Source organism: Egretta garzetta, unplaced genomic scaffold, assembly GCF_000687185.1.
Source record: "Egretta garzetta isolate BGI_Z169 unplaced genomic scaffold, ASM68718v1 scaffold732, whole genome shotgun sequence".
Lineage (NCBI taxonomy): Eukaryota > Metazoa > Chordata > Aves > Pelecaniformes > Ardeidae > Egretta > Egretta garzetta.
The window spans coordinates 678,120-703,643 of record NW_009259029.1 but is presented as its reverse complement, the minus strand read 5'-3'; the positions used below and the strand labels follow the sequence as shown (position 1 = coordinate 703,643).

Sequence of the window (25,524 nt, the reverse complement as noted above, 5' to 3'; positions counted from 1 at the left end):
TTCCAAAAACGGGGCGCGGTGCTGGCCGCAGCCGTGGGCCAAGTAGCCCCAGGAACCAAGCCAAAGACACCAAAAATCAGCCGTCCGTTGCTCTTGATGGATGCAGGAGGTCTTCTTGTGTGCAACGAACTACAGCAGTTTGGCAAACGCAAGAGTGCTGAGAAGCACAAACAAGAAAGGACAAAATGAAACAATAGTGCATTTTTGGCAACATCAGCTTTGTCAGAAATCCAACCTCTGCTGACAGGTCTGTCAGGAGAAAGGTTTAAAGACCAGCAGCCAGCCCAGGGCAGGGGAAGTAAGCATCAGAAAAGGGAAAGATCCCTCCTGCATGGGCACAAGGAGTATTGAAGGAGAGTGGCTGTCTTGGGAAAGGTTTGCTTTATCCAACAGCAGGAGCAAAACCACAACAAGATCTGAGCCTGCTTCATATCCCACGCAGGTCCTACGGATGCAGCCATTTTTACACTTACAACTTTGGAGAACAACTTTTGCAAGTACTTCAAAAGAATTTAGCTGTTTTTCTCACTTTGGGGTCAGGTTTAAATATAGATGCAGGGATATGTTTCCAGTTCATGCATCCCAGTGAGCTGAATGTGTGTTGGCCAGATGACTCTAGCAGGTGCTGAGTTTGGCAAAACTTCACCTGATTTTAATGACAACTGATTGAAATGCCATGGCTTTCATTAGAAATCGTGATTAGCTGTCAAGTCCCAATGAATGCAAGGAATCCTTATCCTACCTCTCTGCAGGAGTAAGTGGGAAAGCTAGTGTCTGACAGGACATGGTTCAGCCTTGCACGGGATGTAAAAAAAAAAAAAAAAAAAATCAAAACCAAACAAAAAACCCTACATAAGCAAAAGGAAAAGCATGTTAAAAAGTAAAATAATTCTCTTCAGTCTTTTATGAATCTCAATGACAGTGGTTGTGTTGGCTTTCTAATTAAAAGCATGTTTTAATACGTCCACAGCTCAAATTCCACAAAGCAGGGAACACCATGAACAACCTTGCTCCTGGGGAGAAAATGAGGACATCATATTCCTTAGAAACACAAAACTGAAAAGCTACCTTAAAAATAATCTCAGCAGCTCCAAGAAAGCTGTTGACAAACAACTCTCAGGGTTATCAAAACAGGTTATAAAAGACTGCCCCAACCTAGACTCTAAAATCCTCTGAAAGTGTTCTCCAGAGATTTTGTTGCAGGGTCCCAGTGCAGCACATAATGAAGCTTCATTAAATTTGGAAGGCACCAACCTTGATCTGGGGGCAGAAAAGATCACACATATTTTCCCCTCTCAACAGCTGTCAACAAAATGCATACACTATAGGAAACGTATATATAATAAAAGAAACCACAAAAGGGGAAATAAAAACCCTTGTATTGATCCAGTTAACAGCAAAAGCATGAGCAGCACCAACCGAACTGTTCTTAATTCAGTCAAAAAAAAAGAAGAGCCCCAAAGTGGGGGATATAGATAGAGGGAACCAAGTGAAATGCATCCCCCAGCCAAGCTAAAAACAGGATTCAAGCAATTAGGAACTGCACCAGCCAGCAGCCTGACAGGAAAACAATTTCATGCAGAAACCAAATGGCCAAGAAACTGGAACATAATTTAGTAAAACAAATCAGACAGGGTAGGATTTCAGGGGACAGGATACATTAGGAGCACGTTGCAAGCGTTGACTGTTTCTCATGCTGAATATTTTCAAGCACCCTTAAGTCATTATTCATGCACACATCTATTTCTACCAAAGCGAGCGTGGCCAGTTCACTGGTCTCTCCCACAACATTCACACTCAAGTTATAGACTAGCAAGTTATCTCCAAATGTGCGCAGAGTGGTAACCTGTGACCACATCATGATGCTTTAAATAGGAGAGAGTAAGGAAAGGTAGTATTTTTAAAACCCAGCACAATGACATATTTATTCTTCCTGAACAGTTTCTCAACGTGCAGGACGCTCTGCCAACTCTGAAAACTTACCCTAGAAGAAATGATTATTTAACTGCCTTCCCACAGCCCCGTAAGTCACCCTACCCCTAACGATGATGTTGGTTAGATTCCAGCCCTGGTAATCAGAACTGTATTGTGATGGACTCTGTTATCTGAACTGCAAATATTTAAGCAAATTTAATAAAATTGGACTACATGATATGGCAGTTTTAAATTACAAACACAAAGCCAGAGTTTTGCCTGGTGCCAAAAATCTGAAAAGCTCACCCATAATAAAGAACTTTATTTAGGATGGGCTCCAGCCTTCCCTGCCTTTTGTTTACACCAGACTGTTCAGGAGCCTTTCTTCTCCAAGCAACTTAGCATTCTTGGCAATGGGATTTCTGCAGGATATTGCTGTGCCAGAGATTGAAGTGCTGTTGTGTTGAAAGGAAAATAAAAGAAAACAACAAAAAAAAATTCTCCCCTGAACCTTGCAAATGAACTCGTATGTATGACAGACCAGTCCTGAAAAGATTAATACTGGTGCCCAAAAAGAACAAGCATCAGTGTTCTGGAAAAACAAAATCAGCTCAACATCTTCCTGTTTCAAAACAACAATGATTCTGGTTGCTTCCATTTTTAATAATGTGATTAAATGCATTTACCATCCTTAATTCACCCTGTCTGACAGGGCTTTTATTCAGACAGAGTCTTATTGAGAGCTCAGTGTGGGAAGCAGCAAAGGAGCGAGATGTGCAGATGCTTTCCTTCTCCTGCAGAAATCCCCTTCCGTAACACCAGGAGTAAGAAGGGCAACTGATCCTCAAACTCAGTCTGACAAGTAAGGTCCCCTGAAGTGATAAGCAAGGGAGGTTTTAGAGTACATCAAAGCCCGTTTATGCTGTGGGGATGCTAACATACCAGAAATGGATCACCTGGTTTCGCAATGTATAGGAAAGAACTAAAAATCTCTTGGCATCACACTGTCCACAGGCCCTAAGTGATATGTATGCTGCCAAGGGATGCTTCCCTGCATGGAAACGCTGCAATTTCCCAGAGGAGCCTGAAAGCCTTCAGCAGAGGAGAAGCGAACAGCAGCAATGGCTGCTAGAAGCCTGAGGTTGCATGTCTCCTGCCAGGAAGACATATGCCAAGCACAGCTTTGTGCTTCAACGTTTTTAGAGCTGAAGGAAGTTTCCTTTGAGGGCAGTCCTCCATCAGAGCTCACCTCCCCTATGAAAGGCAAAGTCCTGAAGAAAGTGTTGCTTCGGCTGTCCTGGGCACTGACAACGCAGCAGCATTTACTGTACCTAATGGGGTGTTTGGTCTTTCATTATCTAGAAGCAGAGATAAGAAGATACCCTACCCTTCAGCAAATCCAGTTTTCTCTGGTTTTGGAGTCCTCCAGAAAGGGTGCAGTTAAAACTACCTCCACCAAAGGTACAGGATGTGCCCAGGAAAAAAAACATGCCCTGTGGAAAGGGCTTGCCAATTTTTGATTGACTTCTTGTGCAGCTGAAGTGTTTGGCACCTGCCACACAACCAACCATGCCCAGTGAGGGGGAAGACAGCCTACTGCACAGCAGATGGGAAGCCATCCACTGATCCGTCCAGCAAGCCAGGTGCTATGGTCCAGAATGAGAAGTTCCCAAAAAGGTCTTTAAATCCACAGAACTGGGAGGCAGAAGGCACAAGGCATATGTGTGGAGGTATATTTTTTTCTCATCAGATGGTGAAAGAAGAAAAAAACACCCCAAGTTTACAAAGGTAATGAGAATTGTGTTAAAACATTCGCTACAACCAAGAACTGCTCTACTTCTAACTATTAGCAGAAGTCCTGTGGGAACACCCCTCCCAGAAGGGAATGGAGGGGCTGCTAGCTCTTGGGAACTGACTGAGGGTAGCTGATTTGAGCAAAGACAATAGGAAACTCACAGGGACATTTGGTTAAAACCATCACCATTCCTTATCACAAGGATGTCACATTTTTTGAGTATTGGTCCTCATCCCTCCACATTTAAAGATCCAGAAAGCACACCTGAAGAATATCTAGGCAGCACCTTCAGAAGGTGCCTAGAAAGGTTGGACCAGATGATCCCTGAGGAACCTTCCAACCTGGTATTCTATGATTCTATGAAGGCGTGAAGTTCAATCACACCTCTGCACGCATCTTTTCAGAAAAGTTATTTTCCTATTGTGAAGCAATTTCCAACACATGGCACTGTCTCCACCATCCATTCAAGCAGCATTGCTTCCCAAATTGGGATGAATTGAGCTCATGGAAGCTCAGCTATTCCCCGAAGGAAGCAGCTGAGGATCACGAGCTGGCCAGGTTAGAAGCTGAGGCTGTGTTGGCTTAGGCATGTGATATGGAGCTGAGGACCACAGCCAACCAAAACAACCTGGTTTACATAATATATAGTTGAGAAATAACTGACCTGCTTAGCCACTGTGCAGGGAAAAACCTAACTGAGAAATAACTGTCTAGGTGTGAACCAAAATCCTTGCAGGAAGTCCCGACGCTTTGACTGGCAGAAATATTTTTATTTATTTTAAGTATAAACTTGTATATAAATGCAAATCCCAGAAGAAATGAACTTTTCTTGGTACTTTTCTCACTCAGCAAAACATACTTTGACTTCAGACACCCAGATCTCTGTATTAGCTTTGACTTTGTGAAAACATCTCATAAACTTTGACACACAACTCCGCTGTCTCCTGCCTGCAGCTTTGCATGTCTGCACACCCAAAGCAACGCCAGCCTCCCTCTAACACTGTGCACAGTGACAGATGAAAGGGGAGCAGGATGGAGTGGGTGCTGGTTAAACAAATCACCCCATGAAATACAGCTTTTTGGTAACACACACCCTTTTTCTTTTTTTTTTTAAATAATAATAAGAGGACCAAGTGTCATAGTAAAGACAACAGGCAACACAGAAAATCAATGTGAGCGCTACCTGTTTTTCTGAGTGGAAAGTCATCTTTGGAATCGTACATCCCCAGTACAGGGTGATTGTAGGTGCTGGAGACGCCACTTTGGGGCGGGGAGCTCTGGTCCAGAGAGCTGTGCTGTGTCTTCCTGCACAGAAGGAAAGAGAAAGAAGGGAGAAGCTTTACACCTGTGACACACAAAGGGAACAAGTGCAGCTTCACCTTGTCTGTTATCTTATTAGTGGGGAACAGTGCAAAGGAAAAGATCTTGGTACGAGCTTTCTCCTTCTAGGTACTCGCGCAAAAAAGAAATACAAGTCTAATATACAGGGAGGTAACTAAATACATGCTTAATTTTCAGTATACAAATTACCCTGCTGAGCATGGCTCAACTCATGAAAGTATTTAACCATGAGTATAATTTTAAGCGTGTACTTAAGCTGGGTTTTGATAAGGCATATCCTTGAAGCTAAGCATGGGTGGTGTTACTCCCCTCAACTATAGCACGATTGAACAATTTCCCTTTACTGAATAAAACCCAGGCATAGTAGACAAAGTCTAAACATGAAACAAAACCGAAGGATGAGCACATTAGGTGCCACATGTTTAAATTGACTAACAGCAGCCATGCTGCATAAGTGGTCTTCTGCCTTTTGCTTCGCTGCCTCCCAACCCAAGTACTTAGCAGAGATAGGGCCAAAGTACTCAACACCTTTCCAGATTAACTTCGCAAAGCTGATAATTTATAGCTTTGTTTGAGCAGGCTGCTGGAAGTAAATTACAGTCTGTTTGCTAAGTATATTAAATAATGAATGATTTTTCTAAGCCTCCCACCAGTTTGTTGGCTGCATCTTTCCTACTTAATGACTTGTGCCCAGCTTTGCCATTTCTTAGGAGCTCTACCAACCCCGATCAGTAGAGACTTCAGGAAGTCTCCAGACTGTGCATGTTAGCAGAGTAGCTACATCAACAGAATGATTGATTTAGCAGTACAGGTGACAGCCACACAGCTATCAAAAAAATCTTACTTTTTAAGCTTAAATAAGCAGAATTTAAACCCTGTATTACTTCAAAATACTAAAGAATATGGGACAACAGAAAGTGAGCACTTTGCCAAAAGAAGTGAAGATTTGAAATTTTACATCGCTTAATAACCAGACATTCTTGGAGAGACCTTGGTTAAAAATATTCTCCCACAAAATGTTCCTTAAGAAAGCAAAATGAGCCATTCCTCAGCTGAAAATTACACCAATTCATCCAATTCTTTGAGCAGTACCTTCCGAAAACTCAAATCAGAAGTAGGTACATAGCATCAATTCCAGTACAAGTTATATCCTTCAAAAAATAAGGGGCTAATGAAACATCAGGAAAATGCATCACATTTTCTACAGGATTTTGTTACAAAAAATCTCTGAAAAGTTTATTTGAACATCTATATCAAAATTCTCTATACCCACATTTCTTTACCAAGCAGTATGATTCACTGTGGTTTCCTAATCCTCCCCCCTTTATATTCCAAACTTCTCTGTACATACAGGCAGAATAATTTTTTGGGCTCTTACACAGTTGTATTTTTCATTAGCTTCCGTGCACATCATGTACTCTTTTACATTCACACCAATAAATGCCCACATGCATGCACAGTTTAATCATCACCTGAAATCAAAACAGAACCAAACTGAAAAATATTTGAATCCCTCCTGAAAACAGAAGTCGCTTTCTCTGCCCAGATCTGCTCATACCATAGGAAGGCAGCACAGAGAGATGTTTCACAAACAGGAAGCTGGGACGCTGCAAGCCAAGAGCCCTCAAACCCACCACGTCACACAATGGCATTTTTTGCTCTTGCCTATACCAGCAATAGACGTTTTCTTTCTCTCTCTCTTTTTTTTTTTTTTTTTATAATCATGACTTAAGCTGCACAATCATGTACATTGAAGCTATTTTCATCACTTTGTTAGGGAATGTGCAGGAACTCAAAGGGCCTGTTTAGATGTGCTTCAGAGTTGCTGAATGACAGATATTTAACTCTGCAAACAGGAATACATTATATCGCTCAAGGACTGGGATCCAACACCCTATGCTGCTTCGAGCAAAATGCACTGGTCTGCGTGCCCGTTCAAGAATTTCAGAGGTCTTGAAGGGGATGAAATTGTATACTACATCAAGTTTGCAGGCGTTCCTGAAAGCACATACCTTCACATAACACATCCCCTGCTCTTTGAGCTCTGAGGTCCTTCAAAAGACCACGCGCACAGCAAAGCAAGCACGATACTTCAAGTGTATTCACATAATGTAAGCTGAATATGTATTCAAACGTACGTGTCTGTGCTAGAATGTTTCATGTACAGATACTACAGACACCTATGTACATTGGAATAATTTAGCGTGTAATTATATCTCTCTTCCTCCTTACCATGCAAATACTCAGTTAAACTCCCTTTCATGATTGCTACTGCATCGAGTGGCTACTTCCCAAGAGCATTTCTGACAACTTCCTGGGGAAATAATAGCCCTGTTTTCTAAGTCACTCTTACTTATGTTGAGTATCTTGAAGAGCAAAACCTCCTTTGGAGCAGGGCCGTCCAGCGGGTTCAGAATCTATGGGAGGGACAGTCTGCCAATGAAACTCAAAAGAACCTCTTCTATTGTTGTCTATCATCAACATAATCTAAAAATTATAGTCCACAAAGTTACTTTAAACAACTACATATAGACTGGAGCTGTATATGTTAAACAGAGTTTTCAAAGTGGCTTGAATACCATAGAGCTGAAGACTGAGTGAGACCTCTGTGAAAGCCTCCAAGAAACATTACTGAGCGTTACCAGGTTCCTTTATTTCATTTAGTAGTTCCTTTGGACTACAACTATACTCTGCAAAATGTCTAAAACCAGTGCCTTTTCATCTCAAGGTTTGATCCACACGTGTGTCTGCGACAACACCCTTTAACATCAGTGATTAATTAGAAAATATTCACCGATTATAAACACTCAGTGTTGCACCAGCAACCGACAGTGCTGAATGAAGTTCAAACAGATACAAGATACTGAAGGCAAAAGCATCCAGACATCTCAGTGGACAACTGAAGCCTGGCCCAAAGGGTCAGGGGAATTACAGCTATTTCACGTCAGTGGAATATATTTCATGTTACAGCCATTGACGTAGAACCATTGTGGTGTTCACTACCCTCAGGAGATCTGTTTTTTTCCAAGTAATGCTTTCAATTTTTTAAAAAAGGAATTCAGAAACATTAATAAGACCAAAGGAAGTGCTTAAAAGCAGGCGCGTCATTTAAAAGACTATTTCAGCATCTGTTACCACTTAATTGGCTTGCCTGCTCACAGTAGGAGCATCAAGTCTATCTTCTGCAAGCGTGTTAAATCCAAACACCATCCAATTAAATCACATTAGAAGTATGTGCATACATAAATATCTCTACAACTGAATTGGTAACCTATGAGATACCATATAAATAAATACTAATATGTAATTAATTTAAAGGTTTTCTCTTTTTTCATTTTTTTTTTTCCTAAATAGAATGGAAACTAAAAATCTTTAGCTTCTGCCTTAACAACTGAAGTGTACATTTAAAAATCCTCCACTGCACGACAAGACACTACACTACAGTCACACAGCCCTGCTGCCATCTGCCCTCCTCAAAGGCTGAGAGGAACGAGCTGACGCCTGCCTGCAACTTATCGCTGAGCCAGACCCTTAGAAAGATTTGTGCGGCCTCTGAGGCTCGCTCTTCCCTCTTCACATCTTGTGTTAGAAACCAAAATACTGATCCTCTTCCCACCATGAAACAGATGGAGAGAAGATGAGGGGATGGCAAGCCCATTAAATCCATAAGAAAAAGGATGGCCCCTTGTGCAACAGTTTGTACGTTGTCTCTACCTGTTGGCATCCCTGCAGCATCGCAGGAAAAGGATCTTTTGATTAACATATGCCACAAGAAACCTAAACAATATACTGGTGCTCAGAAAGTTCTCAGCATTAGCTTAAAACAAAGCAGGAAACATACTGAAACCTTAAACACAACTTGGCTAAATAACCTCTCTGTATCACACCTGGCCCTGTAAGATGCAAGGTATCAACAGACCCCTGCTCTTTGATTCACCTCTGAATGCTGGATTGTCTCTGAAAAAGCAGTTAATTGAAAACTGTGCATAAGGAATATAAGGAACATAAGGAATTCAGATCACTCCCAAATTTATTTTTCTCTTTTTCTGAATTAACTGTGATGGCAATTCTATGCGGGGCTTCTTTAGGGCCAGAGGATCAAAGGTTTTGGAAGAAAGCACTTATTTACTATCCTTAATTCTAATTGACTTTATGCCACTTTTGCATTAACAGGCATTTTAACCAACTGCAAAAAAATGGAGGACATAGTGGCTCAGAGTCTTCAACCACCTTTAATAAAATCCCCAAATTTCTTGGTGAGTCTCAATTAAAAACAGCGGAAAATCAGTTATCTAAAAAAGATATTTTTGTTGCCTTGACTGAAATTCAGCTTCTCCTATTTCTTCTACTATCCTTGACACCAACCTAGTGGGCCTTAAATATTATCTTTGCACAAACTAACAACATTTCACTACTTTAACCAGTGCCATAACCATACAATTTTCAAGTCTCAGATTAGATTTTCAGAGATGTCTTAGAACTACTCAATCTCACCCTACTGGAATAATGTTTGAATCTTTCTGCCAACTATACTTCATTGTTTCTGCACTGGCTCATAGCTGGGATATCTTTCAAATTTAATTTCAGCTTAGTTTTTTGAATTTGGAAACATCTTCTGACCATGACCTCATCATCCCTGTATACATGTTAATTTCTTAAGACTTAAAATACTGTCAGACACCCAGCTTGAACCCAAATTTCACAGCAAAATTTCCTTGACTTTTGTCATTCAAAATTTCACTAATACTATGGTCACTAAAAACAACATCCAAAACACTCTATTTTTTTTCATTTTGTTTTTAAAATATAGATGTTCACGATGTCATAGTAGTGGAAGTTTTCAAATCATATCAAATTTTCCAATTTCCTTTTACACAATGAAGAAGTGAATTTCTGGAACTGAAACTTGTACCTTGTTAATAATGCCATGGTTTATATTTGCTATTTGGTGCATTTGAACTAATCAAAGAAGTCACTTTTTGTTCCCATAACATTGTAACACCAGCTGTTACCTTCTCACCCCACATGACTTTTGGGTTTTCATGGAGACCAACAGTTGAAAATTTTCAGTGGAAAATGTAGATGTTGGGGCAGTTGCAATAAGCAGTGCAAACAGGAGGCGCTTGATGTTTCCATCAGTTTAGAGAAGAGCCAAGTAAAGAAAACTTCTAACTCTGAGAGATTAAGATGAGCAGTAAGCATTAAAGGCTTTAAAAATATAATGCTAGCTCAACTATTCTGAGCTGCAGTTCACTAAACATAAAAAGTAATTTATCCATTTTACTAAAGTTCAAGTTTTATAACACCTGGCAGGACGAAATCCTGGGTGAAAAGCTAGAGAACTTATAAATGTTGATCTTGATGAACTTGCGGGTTTGAATAATCATGGGTTAAAGATGACAGCAAAGATGTCTACTCACAAAAATACATCACAGAAGATATGAGACTTATTCACATTGAAACCCTCTGAAAAATGCATTTTGGTAATGTTGTACAGCAAACTCAAACCCTGGTTCTATGATTCCTCTGGTTCATTCAGTAAACACATCAGGTCTATTCCCCACATCTCCAGCAACTGTGAAAAAAGGTGGCACTGGCTGAATCGTAAAGACAAGCCCAGTACCACTTACCCATACCAGAAGCGAGGATCACTGGATATACAGTGGTTGAGATTCCGGTGTGCCAATGCCTTCTTCTTATTTAAGACAAATTCTTGTAATTTCATCTTCACTTCTGTGCTTGCCACTGCACCTGAAATGTCAAAAATAAAAAAGGTTATGTAATCAATTCACAAACTTTAAAGAATTTAAATTTCTAAAGATTCAGAATTAAATCTTTGATTTCCAGTCCAAAAGAACTTTTCTTTCAAAGAGAAAAGAACAAAGCGCCTCCTGTAAGGAGCTCTCTCTTTTTTTTTTTTTTTTGCTTTGCCTTTAGCTTTGCATATAATCAAAACTTATGTTTGAAAACAGAGATTTAATCAGAGATTTATCATTTTACTATAAAAGATTTCTGAAGAGGATTTTTACACTTGCATAAAAGTACACTTAGAATAAAGCACTTGTACTAGGTATTCCAGCTTTCTTTTAATCAAAGGTATTTAAGAAAAAAGGTCTTGTGTACACTCAAGTTTTTAAATGTCACATCTGCAAGCAGAAGGGGAATGAGACAAATGTCTCATATGTAGATTTTGTCTTGAAAACTCTTGTAAATAGGGACCTCTTTGTTCAAAAGTATCTGTGTACAATAAGACCTACATAATATTCCAATTCATTTACAAGTGTGCAATCTATTTCTTCAAATAGAAAATCTAACATTTAAAGAAGAAAGTCAGTAATTTTGTAGCATAGAGTTAAAATGTCAACTGTGTAATTTCTAATCATTATTTCTTCCACAATAGAGACTAGTCTGTTTTACTGCGATGATGGATTAAAATTATCATTTGGTTGACAGAACAGATTCGCAGGCAGAGTTCCTGATGGAGTAATGCATAGAAAGTTTGGCAAGCAGAACACGTGGAAAATGATGGTTCATCTATACCACGGCGTAAAGCAAGAATTCCAAAGGAAAATATCTGGGCTACAAGAAAATGAAAAGGACAGGAAAACTGTCTGCTCTACTGAGAATAAAAACTTAAAATATGACAGGGTGATCTTTTGTCTCCTGGATGCTACTCAACGATGACATTTGACAGACCAGGGAAACAATTTCTTGTATCTCCACAAGAAAAAAAAACTGCAGTATTTCTATAAAACACTGCCTGAAGATGTAATATTGTTCAATCACTGAAGCCGCATTGAAAACCTTGACAATTCACCTTTTTGTAGCCCTGCATTTCTTACTAGCTCTACAAACATAGGTTTGGCATGTAGCCCAATGGGAAGTTCAGCTGAGGAGCTGGAGATAAATTCATATGAGCATAGCAGGCCACATGGCTAGACTGGAATAGGTGACAAATTCACACTTAAAGGCCTTCTCTCTCCAAAAAGTGTCATTTTTAATCTATTAGCATCTTTGAAATCATCAAATATGGCTGTGTTCTGTCAGTTTTGCATAAAGCTGGCATTATTTAGAAGACTTGAAGCTAAACGTTCTTGGATCCTGAGGTTTACAGAAGCTCCCTTGGCATGTATTCCTCCTTAATTAGAAGCTGAAAGGCCCCATATATGCTTAACAAGATAAAACCATGTAGGCTTCCCCTGCCCTGGACAACACTGGAGCCATGACCAAGCTGTCATGCAAGACCTTCTGACCATTACTCAGCTCTTGACCCTTGAGTTGAAAGATCAAAAGAAAAAAATAATCTAACTCACTTTCAATACTCTATACTGAGTTATTTTGCACCCAGTCACATTGTTACAGGCAGAAGCGCTGTGCAATATCCAGTAAAGATGTTAAAGAGGACTCCAAAGGCAGACAGGGACAACCTGTCACATACGCAACAGTATACACCATGCAGGGGTATAAGCAAAGTGGACAAGAGCAGAAGTCAGACATCAGAAGCCCACACGTAAGGAATAAGTCCACAGGCAGGAAGCAAGACACTCGACCCCAATGGAAGAAAAAGGCTGGGCAGAGTAAAAGGAGGATGAGAGAGAAGGAACTGGAGAGCAAGGGCCCACGCAGCAGCCCTGGCTGGGGGAGCAGCTGTGCACGGTGGGGAAAACCAAGCTGTGAAGCTGGCTTCATTTTGGAGGGCCTGAGCATTTAAGAGTAGCAGGGAGCAAAAAGCAGGTCAACTGATAAGACTGCAAATAGGAGAGAGCAACAATGAGCAAAGTTCTGCAGACAGGATGGCTCTGAAGAAGCAAAATACTAAGCCAGGTTACTACCGCAGAGACAAAAACAAGTTACATATTGCCCCAGGATCAATTAGTATCCAAATATAGGAGAAGGCAGAGGTAGTGGGAAGAGAATAAGAGGGGGCAGAAGCAGGACCAGGCTCTTGCAGGAGGAGGAGGAGGTTGCACAACGCAAAAGCAGAAGAACAGAACAAATAGATATTAATGACAGAAAGCCTTTAATGATAGTGTGGGCTGATCACAGCTGGCCAACTGGTAGGAGAAAGTCCAAGACAAGCCACGGTCCAAGGCTGCCTGAGCAGCAAGGCATTGAATGGTCCGTGCCCAGAAGCGTCTGGAAACACCACTGCACAGGACTTGTACTAGGTTCAATCCTAACAGTGGAAAGACAGGAGGACCAACTATTGCTCCTTATCCTGTGCAAAAACCACCTTTACTTTCATATACATTTTTCTTCCCTCTGTGGAAGTCATGCTTTTGATCAAAAGCTTTATGATAGCAGATACCAGTTCAGGAGGGACAGATTAAGGCTCCTGAGATGAGAACACAAGGAGCGAATATTATGTTAATCTAAATTGATTCATGATTTGCCTTCTAGAAGGTACAAAACAATATATTTTGGCTTACAGTGATGGAGGAAGGAGGGAGAATAAACTACACATCTATTACGCACTCTTCATATTTCAGATCAGGACAATTTTAGCTGTGTTGTGCTTAGAAAAATTTTCTGATGCGAGAAAAATAACTTAAGTATTCTTAAGAGCTGAGGTACTATAATGATTATACACCATAGTACTTCTTAAATAAAAAGCAATTTAAAAATAAAACTGTAGCCATGGGAACAGGATTTTCAACTTAACGTCCCCAAATTCTGCTTTTCCCCCTACACCTCTGTGTTTCATCCAACAAGTGCTTCAATGCCTTTGCCATTTTACAGAGATTGAGGCATTTTTATTTATTTGCAAATTACTTTAATGAGAATAGCCAGATATCAGTTTTGCCCAGAAAAACATTGATACAATATCAACAGTTGATGAGAACAGCAGGGTGAAGTGGAAATGCTTATAGCTTTCATCCAGTTTGAACAGACAGCCTTTACTTCGGGAAATAACACAAAACGTCCAGAGGACGATGGAAAGCACTGCGTGTGGCAGCCAGCCTGGGCACCAGAAGACCCAACCTGCATCATCATCACCTTTCCTCACCCCTGATGGTTGAACTGCTTCTTTTAAGTAGATCCTGATCCTTTGGTCTTTCTAGAGCCTAAAATGAACAAAACCCAAACACAGACACATGCTGGATCTCCTATGAACTGCTTTGCGAAGATATTGCGGTAGGTCTGTGAGGTTCCCTCATTTTGGCTGCAGCTTAAAATCTGCCATTGCAAGATGCACATGCAGGGAGTGGGGAAGTCAAACTTCTGATAATTTTTTTGTCTCCAGTCTTTTTTTAGACCCAAGTCCTTTCCTACTAGAAGAGCTGTTCTTGTAGCGGTATCTTGTTCCTGGTGCCCAAAGAACATCTCATCTCCTGGTACCCTTCAGCCCTCTCCGCATCTTCCACCACAGGCTGCTTTATTTCATTTAAAATGAAGACCTAACAAGTTGACAGTACAACTTGGTGAGGTATTTGTGCTCCCATTCACTTCTAAAAGAAAACTGAACAAGCAACCAAAGTGTCTTTGATAAGGGGATTTGTGAGGCCGTAATCATTTTACTGAATCTCATGAAGTGCATAATGACACGTGGGAAAGCCAACCACAATATGTAACCTCATGAAAGAAGTACTTTCTGAATGAAAACACTTTAAATCTAAGAACTGAGAACTAGGCTACATCTTAAAAGAGTGAAATTAAGAAAAGTAAAAGAAATGCAGTGTGCATCTGGTGTATTTTATGGGCTTAATATTCTGCCTCCATTAGGAACGCTGCCAAAAATACTTCAAAAATGTTAAATCAAGTAAAGAGACGATACGCTTCCTTTTGAAAAATGCTAAAATGGCATTTAGTAAGACACAAATGAAGATAAAGCATAGAAATACATTTCTCTCTTACCCTCAATACCTCTTAACAGTTTACATAAGCTCCCTGTGCAGCCAAGCTCTGTAGAGAGGCTATCATGGTTTCTGCAGCTTTATAAAGCTGCTTTACAGCTTCCATTCATCTGCTCTACCTGTCATCACTGAAACAAGTGAGCTTTTGCTACTTACTCTCTTTTCCTTTCTCTTTGTTTTTTAGCTGCTGAAGTTTCTGCTCTCGGTGCTGCTTCTCCAGCTCCTGCTCCTGTCGGTGCTGCTCCAACTTCCTCTGGTGCTCCAACAGCTCCTGCTGATGCTTCATTGCCAGCATCTCCTGCTGCTGCTGTGGAGAAGAGACGAGGGGAAAAAGAGCAACACTGTCAGACTTCCCAGTACTAAACCAGAAGCTGCTATCAGGTGACAATAGCGTTGCTTAATTCATAGAAATGGGAAAAATGGCATTTTCCTTGTCTAGGCGCTCCTGCGCTAAGACTCACAGGCGCTTCATGTAGCCCCATTTCTAATTCAGGACAGCACTTATGCTAAACCACAGGCACTATATGCTCCAGGCTTCAGGGCACGGTCTGTTTACAAGCACAAGCATCCTGTTCAGAAAGCACCTAATTTGAGAAAGCGACAAAAAGCTTCCGCCCAAACAGGTGCTTCCCCAATCACTTTGCTGCTGCCAAAGGGTGCGGCTGGGGCCCCCCTTGGGTTCCATGAGCCGTCTGCTGCCACTGCTACCCTGCCGGAACCTGGTGCCTGAATCCTGCGCTGAGCCAGTACAAACTACTACTCCAGCTGGATCTTCATTTTCTCTCCATCGTCTGCTTTAAGTAAAAGCCCATTAGGAAGTTTTAATATGAATACTCATATGTTCACTGCATACAAACCCTATGATGAAGGAGCTCACTAAGTCAAGCACCTGCAGCAAAACATGCCATCATCAACACAGGCTTTGCAAGACCAGTTCAGTTCCCTTGCATATATCATTTTTTGAATAAGCCTTTAATTACACGACTTTGCACTCTTATTTCTCCAGCAGTCCTCCCTCTCTCTCTGTATATAGAGGGGTTCCCATGGACTGGGACAACTATATCTTTTTAACTTCATCAACCACTGGTCACTTCCCGTCTGCCTCACACCCCAAGCTAAATGCAAAAGCACTAGCTGCCTTGTGGGCATGATCACCACCCATTTCTGAGCCTAATTATAATAGAATTGATTCATTATAAAGAAAATTTCCAATACTCTCTGAAGGAAGGATTTACCTCAGCCCTCTTGACTCACACACATTCACGGGAAGAACCGAGAGACAGACTGCCTAATTAAGGTCAAGATCTGCAAAGCTTTCATCAAATGGGATGTTCAAGACTTGAAGCACCAAGGCTCCCGTCCCTATCCACAAGTCCCTCCTTGCGTCTCCAAATCCTAGCACCTGGAAAATGTGCGTGGACAAACCAATCTCCTGGGAAATTTGGGGTGGATCTCCCCCACCCAGAGCATCCTTTTTGGGTGCAGGGGGGATTCCCTCAGGCACTGGAGGCGGTGGTTTGATCTGCCGGGCCCTGGGGAGGTCCCTGCCAGTGCTCAGAGAACACCCCGCATCTTGAAAGCCAGCCAGGAGCAAGCCGGGCTGTGGAAAAGCAGATGACAAATGACAAGTCTCAGCAGCTTGCAGCTTGGCTAGGTGTGAATGGATCTCCATGGGGCTTGCAAAAGGAGCTTCCCTGGCACAGGGCTCCTCCCTTGAGTTCCACTGAAAATTGCTTTTTCTTAAAAAAATAAAAAAAAGCTCAACTAAAATTCACCACCTCCCAATTTCATTTGTACCCTCTCTGGCAAGATACGTGCTAAAGTCAACTACTTGCGCTGCTCCGATTACCCTTGCAAACCCCCCTGAATGCAGGAGCACACCGGCTCCCCCCACCCCAACTGCCTTACGCCTACCCCGCACTCTTTACATTGGCAGCTTATAAACTAGCAGATTGATTTTAAGTTGGCAACCTTAACCTTCAAAACCCTTACCGCTGTGGCAATAGATGAGACTTCTCCAAGGCTGGATTTAACGTGTGCCTGTGCTCAGATACCACCCACTGTTCCAGGTTCACAAAATCCTCTACGTAGAATGGGACTGGGCCAAGCCATGGGGAACCTGTTCCCTCCAAAAAGGTATTTCACTCCATCCTTCTCCAAACCGTGACAGTGTGTGTGTGCACGCAAGACTCTGTATGTGCACCCCACATACACTGATTTTTCCTTCTCCTTTTGCACATTTTTCTATCTACGCTTTTGACAGCAATTTCTTATTTTACTTTGTGGCACTGTGTATTTGTACTATCCAATGTTTCAGCCACGGGTACGCTATATACGATACATATAAAATTGTACAATTCTATATAAAGATGCAAAAAAATAATGTAAGAGGTACTTCACAATCTGCCTGGCTATCTGCTGGAAACTCTTGATGGAGGAGTCCCTGCTGCTACCGGTTCCAAGCAGGCAGACTGTTGTAAAACACCGAACCCCAGTTAGCAGAATTTGCGGTGATTGCACCTATGTTTCCCTTCCTAATTCTATTGAATTTTATGTAAACAACAAAAAAAACCAGACTCCAAAACCCTACAAAAGGAAAAAAAAAAATAGAGAAAACTAGTTATTTTTGTTTTATAATTAAGCAGCAGCTTCCACTAACACATCTCCATTTGGAGAAAGAGTATCTTTTCAGACTTCCAACAAGTCCACCACATGGTGGGCTTTTATAACCTAGCCATAGAAAGTATGCAAATGAACAATATTTAATGCACAATATGTTAAAACAGGTTTTGTTATTTTTATGAAATCAGGAGCCTTTTCTCTCCATCTGCAGTCTCCTAGGCTTTGCACGCTATGCTTCCTGCAATGGTTTACATACATTAGGATGCTTTAGAAGGAACTGTGCTTTCATTGACATCTGTAGTGAAATGTAAATGAAAAGACCAATTTGTATCTGGGTGGTTTATAGAAGTTTCATTAGAGATGTATTGTTTCCACTGATTTTGACCCCAGTTTCCACAAAACCTATTCTTAATATAGTTTTCAAACCTTTTCAAAGTTGAAAAAATAAAAATTTAGAAAAAATGAAAGAACGTCTCCAATCGCATCCATGAAAAGCAAAAACAAAGCACTTTGTTGGTATCTGCCGTAACCTCAGAAAACGACTGAAGAAACCCCATTCAAGTGCTCTGTCTGAACTGTGATACCTTCTTACAGCATGAATGTTTCTCCACACTTAGGGCTGAAAACGAACCGCACAGACAGCATGTGACAGGAAATATATGGTGCAGGCTCAGCAAAAGGCAGGGGCGCTGGCAATGCAGTGCCTTCACCAGCTCAGGCGATCCTGCTGCGCAGACTGCATCCAGGTTTCACAACCGCTCCTAGGGCCTCAGATAAGGATTTGGGGTGCTCACCCAAGGTGAGGCTTGCATTGCTCATCCTTGCTGCTACTGACAACCATCTTGTTATATTAGAGCCAGAGGGAATATAACTATCACATTAAACCATAGTATTCTGTGCAAAAAGGCCCTTCTTCACTTTAAAAAGCTTTAAAACTTGCTTGATGCTAGACTTGCCCCAGTTTTATATTTTGGGGGGTTTACAATTTAATTTTAGTATTTAAAAATGAGTTTTTCTGCTGACACTTTGCGAAAAAGAGACCCACAAGCAGCAAGAGAACTCACCACCAACTGACTAACAGGAGAACCAGGAAATCTGATAACACACAAAAAGCTGTCCCATGCGCAAAATAAACTGAAACTTCAGAAAAATATGAGCTTCTGCTTCAGTTAAAGCAATCGAGGCAAATTTTGCCAGGTAGCAAGCATTCAGACCTGTGTGTGGTCAACTGCAGCGAGGTCTTACCTCCCTCCTGCGTCATGCACTAAACAACTTCTGCCAAAGTAATACCCGCACATTGTGGGCTTGGTCTGGCATTTAACCTTCCCTTGACTATCTCAGTGGAAAAAAAAAAGCCTACTGATGTCTAAAGGCAAAATGTGTCAGAGCTGCATTTGAGTGGGATGCAATCTCTCACGCGGGGGTCTTTTGGAAAGTGCCCAAGTTAGGAATCTGTAAGCATCTCTTGAACTGCAGTTCACACCATACCAAGAGACGCTCAGGTGGCTCTGATAAGGATTATAATTACCGAGCGAGACCGTGCTCACGTACCACATAATACATTAGCTCTCTCTTGCCGGCAAATGAATCAACACCGACTCCGCAACACCCGTGTGTTAATTGCGCGTAGCTGGAGCGGTGTGTTTTTTCTCCCAACTGTAATGAAATTTAAATATTTCTGAAATACAAAGTGATACGCCAAGGGAAATCCCTTGCATTCAGACTAATTCAACTATCAATTTGAGGAGTATACTGTGTGACAGACATGCACACTGTATTAGGGAGTGCAGCTAGGAACATCTGAATTAGGTGCTCTTGCCAAAATAAGTATTTGTAAATATTTATAACTATGGGGATTCCTGCATATGTTTAATGTTACTGCTTCCACTATTTATGAAAACTGCACAAATGTTCAACTGTACCTGTAGTTAGTGTTGCTGGTGCTCCTTTAGCATATATTAATATTAATAAATGTAATAAGGAGAATGTAGAGCATTTCCAGGTATTTATCAGCTGTCAGCTAGCTGTGAGGACTTGGCGGTGCAGTGGATTTTGCCATCACATTCCTGAGGTGGTGCAGTGGATTTTGCCATCACATTCCTAAATTGTCTTTAGTTCTCGAGAATGTCTACTTCGGATGGGGCCTGACACCTTATCAGTAAGCACAGTGTCAACTTCCACTGCACAAAGAAACCCCTTTTTAAAACGGTTTCCTTTAGTTGTTACAACAGCAGCGGAAAGGTAGCGCTCCAAAACCTTCCAGCAGCCTCAGCCCAGAAGGCAGCCTGTGCCCTCCTGGGAAGCACATGGTGCTTACAGTGAAGATCTCATTGACCAGAGAGAACGAGGACATTTTTCATGCAGACATGTTGCATTAAGGCTCCTTGATTTGCTAGATGAGTAGCAAGGATGCGGGTCCTTCCTGCATCCTGACACCTTGCAGACACTACCCTATTCTTCCCCCAGAAGCCAGGGACTGCTCTCTGCCCATGCTCCTCTGTTTTTTCCTTCCCATATAACCATCATTTTAAAGGTGCTTCTGTCACTTACTTCTCACGCCGCGGTAAAACTGATTAAAATCTGCAAAGCAGGAGAGGTTTTGAAGCTTAGATTCTGGTTCCTAGTTTTTATAATATATATTTTGAATAGCTTACTGCAATTAGTGGAAAGCAGTGTAAAATTATCTGTAGCCAGACAACTCACCCTTACTCATGCAGATAATCACACATGCAAGTCTGGGTGAACAACAGTTGGCGTACTTACTGCTGATAAATATTTCCTGGGATTTAAAGTAGCTTAGCGTTGTGTCCAACTCCTAACTTGCTGTACTGGGTTTGCATGGCAAGGTTTTGGGGGGGGGAGGAGGGGCAGCGCTACAGCTTCTGTGAGAAGCTGCCAGAAGCTTCCCCTATGTCTGACAGAGCCGATGCCAGCCGGCTCCAAGGGGGACCTGCTGCTAGCCAAGGCCAGAGCCCATCAGCAATGGTGATAACATATTTAAGAAGGGGGAAAAAAATCCTGTGCAACTACAGCCGGAGATAGGAGTGAGAATATGTGAGAGGAGCAGCCCTGCAGACACCAAAATCAGTGCAGCAGGAGGGACAGGAGGTGCTCCAGGTGTTGGAGCAGATATTCCTCTGCAGCCCCTGGTGCAGCCCACGGTGGGGCAGGCTGTCCCCCTGCAGCCCATGGAGGCCCACAGGGGAGCAGATCCCCACCTGCAGCCCAGGGAGGACCCCACACTGGAGCAGGTGGATGCCCAAAGAAGGCTGTGACCCCATGGGAAGCCCACACAGGAGCAGGCTCCTGGCAGGACCTGCAGACCCATGCAGAGAGGAGCCCACGCTGGAACAGGTTTGCTGGCTGGGCTGATGACCCCATGGTGGACCCACGCTGGAGCAGTCTATTCCTGAGGGACTGCACCTCGTGGAAAGGAGGAACCCATGCTGGAGCAGTTCATGGAGGACTGTCTGCCATGGGAGGGACCCCAGGCTGGAGCAGGGGCAGAGGGTGAGGAGTCCTCCCCTGAGGAGGAAGGAGCAGCAGAGACAGCGTGTGATGGACTGACCCCAGCCCCCATTCCCCATCCCCCTGCGCTACTCAGGGCAGAGAAAATCGGGAGTAAGCCTGGAAAGAAGGGAGGGGTTGGGGAGAAGGTGTTTTAAGATTAAGTTTTTATTTCTCATTATCCTATTCTGATTTGATTGGCAATTAATTAAACTAATTTCCCCAAGTTTAGTCTGTTTTGGCCACAACAGTAACTGGTGAGTGATGTCTCTCTGTCCTTATCTCGACCCATGAGCCTTTCATTCATACTACTTTCTCTCCCCTGTCCAGCTGAGGAAGGGAGAGATAGAGCAGCTTTGGTGGGCACCTGACATCCAGCCAGGGTCAACCCACCATACTTGCATCTCAATCTATGCCTGAGAGAATCTACTGAAGGTGCTCCAGCATGGTGGGATGTCACCCTGAGCACTTCTGCTGCTCTTTGGATTTGCTGACAATTGCTACTTCCTCTCAGCACAAGGCAACTAGATTAAAAAGAAACACAGATGAAAACATAGCCCGATCCTCCACCTACAGGTCAGCATTCCTCCTCATACATACACGTGGTCTCTGTCTCAGACCAAGGTCATGCTGGCACAGTACAGTCTGTCGTAAGATCGCAGTCTGAGGACTTCTTCCAGGCAAGCTTGGAGACTTTGTGCAACTATTTCCCACCACTCTTGAACAAGAGGCTGGCCTTCTGATGGAGATGATAGCTTCAAAGAAGTTCCAAAGATATACAAGTTAAATACTAGCTTCAGAATCGACAACTTAATGCTAGACAAGACCAAAAACCACCCAAAGCAGATCTTCTCAGGACCCCCCGAATTCATACTCTTATAGGCTGAGTTAAGGCATGACACAGAAAATGCTTTTGGAAGCTTCACCTAGCAGGCAGAGAGGCTGGGGTTTTGGTACAAATACTGTTTTTAAGGCAAATCATCTGTCACCCTCTTTGGTAAAATTCTACAGTTTTGGCAGGTTAAATCAGTATTTACAAGGATCTGGAGTTCAGATTATGTGAAAATAAAAGAAAAATTGTAGGTGATGATCAAAAAAGAACTCGCCAAAATATGTACACATCAAATCACCCCCCGAAAAATCATAGCTATGGGTGGAAGCAAAGCACAGATGACGACAGATTTCTGGGAGAAATGTTGTATTGGGTTATTTTAGAGCAACCTCTCAACGCTGGCCATTCCTTTGGCCAGACTCTCCGCTTCAAATTCTCCCCATCCTGTTTACTGAAGTCTCAGGCTGTGGCTCTAGTTTCAGGATTCGCTCTCTTGGCTCCATCACGGCATGTTTCAGATATCTCCTGGAGCACCAGAGGCTAGTCAGAATTAATCAGTTGTACTGGGAGATGGGGGGGAGGGGGGCGGAAAAAAGTTGTGGTTTTCAGCAGAAACCAACACACAAAAATCTGAAAGCACAGCTCAGAAGAACGAACATCTATCATATCTTTCCTTAGACATATCAGCAGCTGAATGTATATTCGGTGTGCCCCCTTCCAGCTATCAGGCAGGCTGACAGCAGGCAGTCCCATGCCAGAAGTTCCCGCGGCCAGCATCTCTTCTCTATGCAGGGAAACGATCCTTCCCAGCCGACAGCTTCCTGGGCAAGAGACTGATCTTGGTTAGACATATCCTACTGAGAATGTCTGGTGTTCAAGTTTATGAGGCTCAAATGTCTCCAGGAAAGGGACCAATAGTTACACTCCCCGTTCATCAGCTCTAGGTGAAAAGATCCCATGTTACTAGTTTGGCAGCTTATATATGGATAATTTTGTATAGTTTCCTTCCCATCCCATTACTGCTCAATTCTCCTAAAAGTCTGAAAGCTTGCACAGCAGCTTCATCTTCTAAGCCCTGAACATCTGCAAAGGTACAGCACTGGGAATGCATCTGTTTGTGCCTTTTGCTCCCTGACTGTCACTCTAGTCTACTTTTTACCCTTTTTCCAGAAGCAAAGTTTCTGAGACCCCTTCTAGAAAGCAGAGAGCTCCATTTGTAGTATCCAGCATTTTCAGTTCCTTCTCACATTTTCCTCTCTAAAGGTGAGGAAAACTCCTTTGCATTTGCCTTCTCTGCTGTGCTTTACATGCTTATTATTGAAGGGAAGGACAAATCCATCCATACACCTTGCACCAGGAGCAGAGAACATCCATTCAACCATAGATGGCAAGAAGGAATCTCTGTAAATCAAAGAACCATACACATTGTCCTGTAAAGGAAGGACCCCCATGTTTAATGCCAAATGAGATCTTATCATGCCATAAGTGATCAGACCTCAGTCCTTGGCAGAGTAATTATGTCCTTCGTGAACTGTTCTGGGGTGCAGGGACCAGAGGAGCTGGAATGGGAATGTTACGCTAAAATCAGTATCAGCAGCAGAGACATAGGGCAAAGAGATCCTGTAATGGGAGCAGCTAGGAGCCACCACTGGATTTTGGTCATTTTAAAGAAGGAAATATGAATAAAGAAAAGGAGGAGCATGCCTGTATCCATCGATCCACCATTCCTGATCACCTGTGTGAAGGAAAAGCGACCAAACCAGAAAACTGACAGATGGGAGACCTCACCGGAGTGCTCCTGCCAGGATTCTCAAATAACCAAGGAAAAAACAGGGCGGGGGGAAAAGCAGTGAGGATGGAGTACCACTGCTGGCCGCACAGCTGCTGACACATGGCATCAGCTGCCATCCCTGTGTGATTTCAGGTTCAGCTCCACTTGACGGAGGGTAGACACAGCGGTGAAGCGGACTACAGAGTGCTGCTCGTTGTCTGACACAAGGCAGTGACAGCCCCAGCACCTGCAGTGCCCAGAGGAAGGCTGCATGCTAAAAATAAATGTTCAACATCATCTGATGCTCATGCGAGTGCAGCAGAAGCATCATATTCAAAGGTAACACGCCAGCAACATAAATACCAAGTATTTATCATTTTTACACACTGCCACTAGTTAAACAGGAAATTTAAACATGTAGATTAATCCAACAACGTTGTTCGGATTGTGTGTACATGAGTGAAGTTAACAACATAGTTTACATTTTAAATGCAACTTCATTCTCCTATACAACAGATGAATTTTGTTAAGAGACCATATACAGCAACAGGACTTAGAAGTTTATGAACGTTCATTTATCAGTGATGGCGTATATTAACAGGTCAATATTCCTGGTATAACAGCAAGACTCACCCAGGTATTTCTCTGCTCTTGCACTGATTCTCTATGCGTTCTCTTTGACTACTTCCAATCTATTTTATCTTGTTCAAAAATAAGATAAAATTGGAGTTGAAAAGTCAGAGGTGTCAACTGCAAAATATTCCTTCTTCTGTTGTTTGTTTTGAAATTCCAAATTGAATAGAGAACATAAGGCTTCTACCTTAAAAAAAAAAAATAATCACTGTGCCCCACACACATTTTACTGTGAGACAAACTCATGCTATAAAGGATGAAAGAACAGAAATTTGACCCAAAAGCTGTTTGGACTCCGCAGAAAAAGTGAGCATGTGCTACCAAAAAAAAAGATCCTGTATCTATTTGTCAGCCAGTGAACTCTGCCATTTCTGCAATTTACGTCAGACATTCAGCCTTCAGAATACCCAAAAGTCAGCCTAATTTAAGTTCAACTTCAGGAGATTAAGTAACAGGAAAATGCTGAGTGAATGTCTCTTCTTTGGCTTCACCAAAGGAACATGGAGCGGCCAAGCTCATGGGGCAACAGGCTTTTCATCTCCCACCACTGATGGGTCAGAAAACCTCTGTATTCTGCTGGAAAGCTGTGAAGCCCCAGAGCAAAGACACTTGAGTAATCATGCAAGGAGAACAAGGCTAGCTGTACCAGCAGACTCTGTGGACACCAGTACAGGGATTCACAGGATGAATGACGCCACATCCACTGGCTGCAGTGAGATCTGACGCTTCACTTTTGACTGACATTTTTGCATCTCAAACCTGGAAAAATCTGGAGTTCTCATCCTGCTCCTTCCAGACTACAAACCATGGCCCACCTCAGAAGAAGACAAAAGGAAACTTACTTCTTTTATCAGGTTTAAAGTAGGTCTGTAAGGACCAGGGCAGACAATCTTCCTGCCTGAGCAATCCAGCTTCAGTCCAGAAACCACCAATGCTAGGTAAGAAGATGCCCAAATTAACCCAACCTGCTGCATGAATCATAGAATCATTTAGATTTAAAAAGACCCTTAAGATCATCAAGTCCAACCATTAACCCAGCACTGCGAAGTCCACCACTAAACTGTGTCCCTAAGTACCACCTCTACACATCTTTTAAATACCTCCAGAGATGGGGACTCAACCACTTCCCAGTACTTGACAACGCTTTTGGTCAAGGAATTTTTCCTAATACTCAATCTAATCCTCCCCTGGTACAGCTTGAGGCCATTTCCTCTTGTCCTATCACTTGTTACTTGAGAGAAGAGACCAACACACA

The 25,524-nt window shown here is 42.4% G+C and overlaps 1 protein-coding gene across 5 annotated transcripts in view; it reads right to left on the bottom strand.

Moving 5' to 3' along the window:
- The window catches only part of HDAC4 (histone deacetylase 4), a 245,483-nt gene that overhangs the window by 90,575 nt on the left and 129,384 nt on the right, over window positions 1-25,524 (bottom strand). For 2 of the 5 annotated variants that reach the window (XM_035890270.1, XM_035890273.1), the window contains exons 4-6: window positions 15,061-15,211; window positions 10,681-10,801; window positions 4,893-5,014 (exon numbers count right to left, since the gene is read on the bottom strand). In XM_035890270.1, the coding sequence (XP_035746163.1) occupies window positions 4,893-5,014; window positions 10,681-10,801; window positions 15,061-15,211 (394 nt within the window). The remainder of the gene's footprint in view (window positions 1-4,892; window positions 5,015-10,680; window positions 10,802-15,060; window positions 15,212-25,524) is intronic. The other 3 variants (XM_035890271.1, XM_035890274.1, XM_035890272.1) reach the window with 2 other exon arrangements.